This window comes from Limulus polyphemus, unplaced genomic scaffold (genome assembly GCF_000517525.1).
Source record: "Limulus polyphemus unplaced genomic scaffold, Limulus_polyphemus-2.1.2 Scaffold3657, whole genome shotgun sequence".
Classification (NCBI taxonomy): Eukaryota; Metazoa; Arthropoda; class Merostomata; order Xiphosura; family Limulidae; genus Limulus; species Limulus polyphemus.
The window spans coordinates 57,731-67,904 of NW_013669267.1; the positions used below are offsets into that span (position 1 = coordinate 57,731).

Genomic DNA, 10,174 nt, shown 5'->3' on the forward strand with positions numbered 1-10,174 from the left:
TGTGCAAAGAACAAATAAGAGCTTAACGAAAATGACAATATACTTTTATAAAAATCGGGTATTGTATGCAAGAGGTCTCGGGTTCGAGTTCGAGCCGACGAAGGGAGAATTAAATTATCACAATAGTCTCCAGTTTCTGTTGGCTGTAAGCTAAACCTGTTTTTCATCGTTGGTCTTTACTATACTAGCCTTGGTTTGTGTTTACTAGAGTAATCATATGAATGGTGATATATGATAGCAAGGCACACGCAGCTAGTTCTTCTATAATACAGTGTTTCAGGGTTGAATTTACTAAAGAGACCTTTGTTACTCTCATGTAGATCCATAGATTAACGGTAGCTTTCTTTCTTCTTCCTTTTTTTTTTTTGACTGGGGGGGGGGCGTGCAGTATTGAGGTCAAATAGTTTATAAGTCATTCAGTTGATATACTTGTTCGTAACACGTGTTCAGCTCTACTTCCATATCTTCCACGTCTGCCTTTATTATCTTCTCCGTGAGGACAAAATCAAGGTTCTTAAGTTTCAGCGCATCATATAATGTAGGCATCGAAACCGGTACGAAGTTTCGGAGTAGTTTGGCATCAAAACAGACATATAAGTTGAATACGTCCAACATCTTGCACTTTGTACTTGTTTTCGTTTCTCTGTGAGGCCCACTGCTTTGACCATGCTACCAAATACGGATCTCGACCACAACGGATACTGGCGCCGGCGAATTTATGTAACCAATTTAAGAAATGGGTATGTTTTATTAAATGTATAATCTTATATATTTGAAATCCATAAACTCACATTAACGGAAAAATTATCGTGGAGGTTCTTTTCATGAGAGAGCTCTAAATAACCCCTGGCTTTTCATAATTGTTTATATTTTACCAAAGACTTAGAACGATAGCATATAATAATGGAATATATATATATATATATGTGATAAAAGCGAAAATTACAAATTAAATAAAACTTAAGACTAAAATATAGATAAACGTGATGTATTTCTCACTCATTTAATAACGTAAATAATAAAATCGCAATTCATTGGTTTTTATGCCCTACATAAATCAACTTCATAATGTTCAAATATCAAACTTCCTGTGCTAGAGAATAAAAAGTAGACAAAGTTGGTCTTTTAAAAAATGTTTAAACTATTTATATTATTATTAAGGAGAAAGGACTGATATTTTGAACATGTAGAGACGCTTGGGAGAAATATCAAATAGCATATTTCCAATCAAAACCATTACATATCTTCTGAAACATTATATATATATAAAGAGAGAGTATTATATATATAATTTCGAGAGTAAATTGCCAGTTTGTTGATTATGAACTTGTATAGTTCATACATATGTTTTGTTATGCTGTTTATATACAGACATGTGACTTATGGGGCTAGAATATCAACCTGAGCAGTTACTTTTACTAATCACCCCTTGGGGTGTATTTGTAGCAACATGTTACAGTAATATTTTTCCCTTCTCTTTTTTTGCTTTATGCAATTGTAGAATAGTTAAAATTTCCCTCGGAGCAGCATAAGTTTAACATATAAATATTGTTTTTTCTCCCTAATAATTGTTGCTAATCTATGCATCGTTTGGTCTGTATTGATAATTATGTATTCGCCATCAAGAATATTTAAGGTTTTTACCAAACGTAACATATATTTTTTTAAAGACAGAAAGAGATAAAGATCAAGCTTAGGACTGGAGGGGGGGGGGTACATGCCATTCTAATTTGGCCCGATAGCAAAGTCCGCCTTTGAATTCAATGGTCGCTGTTAAAAGTAAACAAGTGTCCCCACTCCACAAATCCAAATCTGCTCCGCCCACCTGTAGGATCAAGAAGGCGTGTAGATAACTTACAAACAGAAAGTGATGGAGTCGCTGAGAAAATGTTGTTAGTGTGGTAGTTTAGAATAGTAATATCAATACATATCTTGACGTCATCCCTCAATATGTTTACAGCCTGTGGTTGTACGGACGTTTACGTGATTGCCTTTTCTGAGCGTTTTTAGTGCATCATTAAAGAAAAAACAACAACATTTGATGCACATGGGAAACTTGATAGCCACTTTGATCCAGAATTGATGTCCGTGTACTATAGTGGTGGCCAAGTTTTTCATTCAGGCTACGAGATTGATATTTATCATAATTTTTCATAGCTCATCAATTTGTTTAATCAGGTGGGAGAAAGCCATTTTATTGTTAATGTGGTAGTTAAGAATAATAATAATACCAATACCTAAACTTGCTGAGACAAATTTTAAAAATGATAAAATTATGCCAGGATTCTCTGTAATTTGTGCATGAATATATCAGAATAACACAGGACATGTAACATGGGATATTCGCTATTGATTCCAGGGTTACCCATAAAACCAGTTTTTTTTAACTTTTGTAACATGCGGGGATCAGGCATATACTCTAGAGTTTTTCCAGGAACGATAATTGATTATCTTATTGGATTAAGTACGCTGAAGGTATATTGTTTTTCACTCTCAGCATGTTCAACTACGATTGCAGATGTAATAGTGAAGCTTCCATCATTTAATGTGTCATTATCTTACTGGATTAAGTACGCTGATGGTATATTGTTTTTCACTCTCAGCATGTTCAACTACGATTGCAGATGTAATAGTGAAGCTTCTTTCATTTAATATGTCATGAGTGTTATGAGAGATTTCCTTCTTGTCTTGTTATTTTATAGATAGTATGATGTGGTTACACCTGCTGCAACATTAGAGAGCCTTCCTTCTCTTCAGCGTTCTGTTCAATGACTACACGATCAGTACTGTGTGATATACCAGTTCTGACTTTATCACACAGAAAATTATCTGTAAATCAAACATAGAAATAGCCATCAAGCTAAAATAACTTTCAACAGGCACATCAATTTGCTGTCCTGATGTTGTTTCTTACGCATCTTGACATCATTTCTCAATATGTTTGCAGTCTATGGTTGTACGGACGTTTACGTGATTGCCTTTTCTTAGCATTTTTAGTGCATCACTCAAAAAACATGTACATGTGAAACTTTATCATAATTTCCCATAGCTCATCGATTTGTTTAATCAGCTGAGAGAAAGCCACATTACGTAGTTTCTGCACTTGTGACTTTCCAACACTTTTGTATCTTTAAGATTATTCATACACGGTTGTGATAACATATGTCACTTGCTATACCATATTATTTTATTGGCCAATTATCCTAAGCAAAGTGCTATCTCTATTTAATTCCTTTGGTTTTAGTATGATTACACCTTGACTGTTTTGTATAGAAACAACTCCTCTTGGTTTCTACCCTTTTCGATTACATGTCGCTTTGGGTTGGGAATCTTTGGATCGAGTGCATTTTCCGGAATTTGAACTTCAACTCGCAGAATCACCATTTTTATTACGTAAGACTACTCATCCACGTATATATTTATAGCCAACCACTTACTTCCATATAGGGCTATTTCTTGCTTTATGCACAATAATATTTCATATGGCGAGCTTTCATAGCTAACTTTAATTTATTTGAAGATTATACATTATATAATGGCTTAGTGTCCTATTCTTGACATATTGTTCATTTACTGTAACCCGTTAAGTGACTTCTTTTCTTTGCAACTCCTGATTTGCATCATGTGATACGTCACAATCAACTACACGTTTGTGATTAGTCACACTTATTGGTCCACTCATTGTGCCTAGATCAGCCTCATGAAACTAATTTTATTTGTGCAGTAAACCATAATAAACCAATATTCCATAAAAATACTGTAAATGTATTGCTGTAACACTAAGCCCGTCACCACTATTATCTTCACAACAGTTAACTTCGTGAGTAAAAAAATGTAACACAAATATTACACAATCATGCACCGTATTTACCGTTTCATTATAATTCATTTGAAGTTACATATAGTTAGAAAAGCCAATTTCTGGTTATAATTATTGATTTAATAACCAATAATCAAAACCAGAAACTTGCATATCTATAGATATGCTAACCATAGTAATATAAATATACTTCCATAATATCTATTAATGAAAGTTACAGAACAGTGTATGATGATGCTGTTAAGCACAAAACAATCTACACTCTGCCCACCAGAGGTCTAGAAATGTGAATTTTAGCGTTATAAACCCTCGGGCTTATTGCTAAGCCACCGAGAAGCACGAATGAGGAAAGAAGTGAAAAGGATGCATTATATGCAATAAATTTTATTGCACTGTAAATATTAATTATATTTGTTATTTACTGAATAAATATAGGTTCAAAATAGTTAAACATCAAACATAAGAAGCCGTTGTACAGCAATTATAACTTTGTTATGCAAAAGTATTTGTATTGGAAATAAAATGCATGTTTTGGGAGTCATTTGCTATCAAACTGGCCACTGTTTGTTTACCAACGTATAGTATATAGCTTTCCCAGTGTATAAACATAAATATTCTGGAAATATAAAAGGTAGTAGAACGTAGTACTGCAACTTGAAACAAGAGAGGGTGAATTTTACGGAAATTCTTATTTCCATTTAAGAAGTGATAGTATGATTTCTAATGCCAAATTTCTGGGTCCGTGCAAACTTTTTCACATGTTGTCCACCTTATCACCAATCTATGAACCCTGTACCAGACTAATATATATCGACCTTTTACCATATGCCCTGCACCATTGCTCAACTTTTACACCCGCTTTATTACAAGACACGAATTCCTTCACATGTCGCCTCAGATGGTTCAATCAACGGGCTTGTAACTCTAGAAATCGGATTTTGATACCAGTAGTAGGTAAAACATTGTGTAGCTTTGTGCTTATCAACAAACAAACCTCCAAGCGTCGTGATAGACTGAAGCTGGATTTGTTTGTTTGTTTTTCAGGGCATGTCTAGCGCCTAGAAGCACTTCGAGGAAATGTGCCGCGCCTTCCAAGTTTATCTCATGTATAAACAATGGGATTGATGTTCATTGAGCGTGTAGGACTAATTCAGGCAATTTCTTCTTCTTCAAGAAAATGTTTAGGGCTGTGGTGGCGACTATTAACACCTATTAACCTAAAATTAAGGCCAATTACACAGTATACGGTAGCACAAAGAGTTGTAGGCACCAGTTATGTGTGGTATTAATAGTACCATTCTGTAGAATGTGGGGGTCGATATGTTGACCACTATTTGTTTCTGCCTGCTGTAATATAAATCCTTTATCTGTCTTTAGTCTGAAAAGTGACTCAATTGTGAAAAAAAAATATTGCTTTACATATTGTTGGTCCACACCCAGTGAGCTTGTTCTTGGCACCATTGCAGTTGAGCTGTTTTGTGCCATGCTATGAACGGAATGCGTCTCACTAGGCACCTGGTATACATGCTGGCATTGCTAAGTCTGTTTTTATAACCATCTCTATGTGAACACGTTGTCCAGTTGCCCCTGTGAACATATGATTCAATCTTAGAACCTATCCTGACAAGTGACGTCGCTGAATCGGCAAATAGCGGTCCCTTTCTTTCCCAGATGCCTGAATCACAATGCTATTGGTTCTGAAAATAACAATTTGGGGCGCTTGGAGCCATTTTACAACAGAAAGCTGTGATTGGCTGGCTTCTACTTGTCTGATGCTCCATATTGAATGAAGCATCCAAATATATAGCCATAATTCATGATCAATTTCATCTATTTTAAAGTCCATGATTCACTTCAAAGTGACGACTGAGACAAGATTGTATGAAATTACTGCACACGGTACAAGATAAATAACGAATAACTTGTCTTTTACATGATTTGATTCATTATCATGTGCCTTTTTATCATAATGAATTGAGAGTGGGATAGCCATTATTTTATATAAATGGTTAGCTATAATGTATCAGGTTCTTATTATTCTTTAGTAATGTTTAATCGTATATATTAATCCACAATTGTCCACTTATTAATTTTCTATTGTCCCCCAATGTTTCACATATAATATTGTAACAAATGGCTTATATAAATAGTGTCCCGACCACTACTGTGTTTGTTGTGTCCCAACCGACCTGCTGAGTTTTGGACTGAACGAAACGCGTCGTCGGCAAAAGATATGACGAACTTAGTGTGTTTAAAATACTATTATCATACATCTTCTAAGTTTTGAAAAGCCCTAAGAGACTGGATAAAGAATGTAGTGTTAAAAATGTAATAGGACTAATACTAATGTGTTATGGCAAGTATAATTAATTATAGTCATACTACGACAGCTTGGAAAAGGTGTTCACGCCATAACAATAAATGAATTTTATTAGAGAGTTAGCCGCCCAATGTAAGCCTTGTTGTTCACTTAATTAACAGAATTAACATTTTTTTATCAAGACCTTTTGTATCTAAAAAAATTAACTCTTGCATCATACTAATATTTTTGTAACTTAGTTACTCATCATGTTTAAAGGATTAGCACTTACCTAATAACATTTATTTTGAATAGAGGAATAACAATTATCTGCTAACTCCTTATGTGACTAAAGCATTTGAATCGCATCTATAAATTACGTGCACCAAGTGGATTATCACTTAAATTAAATACTAGATTCCATTCTCACTAGTATATTAAGAGTTACTTACAGCGATAAAATGTCTTGAAGGAACATTCGTTGTCAGATCCTTACGATACTTGTGTGGATATGCAGAGAAGTTTGTCATTCTCTAAAACCAAAAACACCGTTTGATAGATTTTACAACATTTTATGGATCATCAAAAGATTATGGATCACAGGAACCCCCCAGTGACACAGCGGTATGTTTGCGGACTTACAACGCTAGAAACCGGGTTTCGATAACCGTGGTGAGCAGAGTACAGATAGCCCATTGTGTAGCTATGTGCTTAACTTTAAACAAACCTTCACAGGATACAGTATTTTTTTATTTAATTATATTTCTAAGCACTTATGAAATGCGCCCTTATGAAATTTTATGTAAATTATATCCTAGCAGTAAACATGGTAGTTTATTTGCATGAAAATGGATATTCAAAAGTTTATGACTAATAGTTGAATAGATGCTTAACTCGTTTACACAATGTTTTAAACTCAATTTTAGAACGGTAAAGTTTTCAAATCGTATTTGATTTGTTGTTGCAAGATATATTTACGCACGAAGTCTCACAGTTTCTCTAAATATTTCAAAAGAGGTCTGTAAATACAGAAGATAGCATTGGCTTGCTGTTTGTTGTAAGCAATACGTAATGCCATAATAAAGAAATTCATTGCGGTTAAAATGTTGTCTTAATGTATTCCAATGCATAAAAATTACATTTAGGAAAAACCGTTCGCATGTTTGATATGACGTTTACAGAGCTTTTAAACTGCATATTACATTACAATTTGCAAGGTTGCAAGGAATGTCTTAATTCGTCACACATGGAAATTCAGTGAAGTCTATAGATTTTTATAACATACATATTTATCTATTTTGGCAAAAATACACTAATAGATAGAATTTATTTGTCTGTTATTCAGTTTATGCAGTAGTACTTTTATTACACAATAGAGGACACGACCATCGGACGTGACACAGTTACTCTGTAAGGATTCATTTTCCTTCCTTCTTGTTCGTCTAGTATGTCTAAGCGAATGAAACATGAGTACAAATCTCATTTGAGAATACATAGATAAACAAAAGGATGTGTTTGCAGATAACCTCAATTCTGAAGTGCCTAATTGTCAACAAAACTCAATACACCTTACGGAATTTTTTCTAAACAGAAGAGACTAAACAGTAGACATTTCCTATTTTACGAAGAACTAACAATGGTACAAATAAGTTCAAGTGAAGTTTTATTGAAGTTTCCAAATATTTTGAGTACAGAAGCATTTATTTCTGTATGTTTATTAATAAACATTGACTAAAATAGGCACTGTAAGAAACCCCACCAAAAACAGATATTTCCCCATGACTGATGTTCAGGTTTTAGTATTTGCTTTTTTCACTGTATGTTTGTAGGGTTACAACAGTAAAATTCGGGTTTTGATACCCGTGGAGGGCAGTGTACAGATAGTTCATTGTTTTGCGCTTAACAACAAACAAACTCTGAAATAAACTTTCCTCTTTAAATCTTCGGCATATATTTTGTCATGGTGTTGTCTCACAAATTATATTTGGGAACAATTTGCCTTATTTCACATATCGGTATAAAAATGCACAACCTCCTCGAATTCCAAAGGCGTAGACACAAATCTATAAAGAAGGGTGCTACTTTTAGAAGAAATAGGAAATCGGTGTCAAATTCATACTGGGGGGGGCTAAAGTGTCCCCCTCTCAAAATTCTTTTAATTTTCTTTCAAAATAGTGCAGTTTTATGTTACTTGAGGCTGTTTTTAAGCCTTTTAAAAATGTCCTATAAATGCAGGAGTAAAATTTATGGAGTGTGATCACTATCTATGGATGTAACAGTGGAATCGCTGTTATTAATATTTATAGTTTATTATTTTGTCAGATCACCAAATATCGAACTATGAGTACTACTAGAGAGCATTTTATTTTAAAAGAAAAGAAGCGTGGATAAATTAATTATGATTCTCATGATTGGCTCAATCTATCTCTTTTAAACTAGACACTTCATTCATTGTCCAATAACCGGGAATATCAAATATTTCAATAAGTGAATTTTTCTTGGCCACATATGTTAAAGATATGTTTTCTTTAAGCTTTTGCCTATATATCACTTTTAAGATTTTCACTGACAGTCCCCCCCCAAAAAATAACAAAAAAAACTTCGTGAATCACTGTCGTAAGGAGCAATTTTTGAGTAGTCAGGCCATTGCCAAAGTTGAATAATATTATACACGGTGTGCGAAAAGTCTGGTGGCATGTCCCCTCTTGAAAATGTAATGTTTAACTACAAATACTGCAATACACACAACGTAATGTATTGAATTAAAAGAAGCAAATTTCAATACCTAAGTTGTAGCTATACATGCCATAAAAAAGTGGTCAGGACTGTGACCTGACTGGCCTTACCACTTCCTACGCCTTGTCAATTATTCAGATATATTTTATCTTATTATTGTCTTATCGAAACTGGAATAGAAAACCTCATACTTTAAAACTAAAGCGCTTTAAAATTAGCATTTTTTAAAAAACAATCTTAAAAAATAAAATATTGGTCCATCAAGACATTCAATGCAAGATATTTCATTCTTGTGTTATATATGTCAGGTTGTTCGCCACCAGATGGTGCTAGCATCATTAATTCCACAACCAATCAGTCACTGCTTATGTATTGAGAGAGATAACTCAGTGGAGTCAAGTCCTATATATTGCTTCCTGACACACTATGTTATATTGAATTAAGGTAGGGACACACGCCACGTAAAACCCACGTGTATTGTCTTATTTATCCCCCACTTGTTTAGTAACAAATTAATAATTCTAAATTCGGTTGGCTGAAGTAGCCTACATATTTTCTGAATTCGTTTAACGGTTATAAAATCGACTTCAGTATCACACCAGTTGAAAATATTTTTAGTATATATATATACACTTTATTGTAAACCTATACAAAATCAATGAATTTGGGTACATCAATCTCTTTGAAGTAACATAAAAAGCTATGAAGTTATGTAAATAGCTCATTTAAAGTGGACAACCTGTTTGGTAAAGTGATGTTAAGACGACGTTCTGATTCCGTCATGTTCACCTTCATCAGGTTTGGATAGTTATGAATAGACTAGTACTAAAGTTGATTTTGTTTTTAAATTGCCGCCAGGGAGAAAGGGGATAGGGATTTAGAGAGACATTTTGAAACATTGGATTTTTCGAAATCAAATTTGCGCACTGTATGAAAAGACACGTGGAAGTGAATCGAAACTTCCTTTAATCACAAGCTCATCAGCAAGATTGTCCATTCCAAAAACAATTTCAAATTTTGCCTACTACGTCTTTTAAACAATTACTGATGCGAAATAGTTTCACAAATTTTTACCATATTCCTGGCCCGGCATGACCGGGTGGTTAGGGCACTCGACTCCCAATCTGAGGGTCGCGGTTTCGAATCCCCATCCCACCAAACATGTTCGACCTTTCAGTCGTGGGGGCGTTATAATGTGACGATCAATCTCACTATTCGTTTGTAGCCCAAGCGGTGGCGGTGGGTGGTGATGACTAGCTTCCTTCCATCTAGTCTTTCACTGCTAAATTAGGGACGGCTAGCGCAGATAGTCCTCGTGT

General features: G+C 34.4%; 1 protein-coding gene across 1 annotated transcript in view; it reads left to right on the forward strand.

Annotated features, from left to right (window-relative positions):
- Positions 1-523: 523 nt before the first annotated feature.
- LOC106469787 (protein bunched, class 1/class 3/D/E isoforms-like) overlaps positions 524-10,174 on the forward strand; it is a 47,166-nt gene continuing 37,515 nt past the window's right edge. Inside the window, exon 1 of the mRNA XM_022398345.1 lies at positions 524-740. Within this exon, the coding sequence (XP_022254053.1) occupies positions 667-740 (74 nt within the window). The 5' untranslated portion in view covers positions 524-666. The remainder of the gene's footprint in view (positions 741-10,174) is intronic.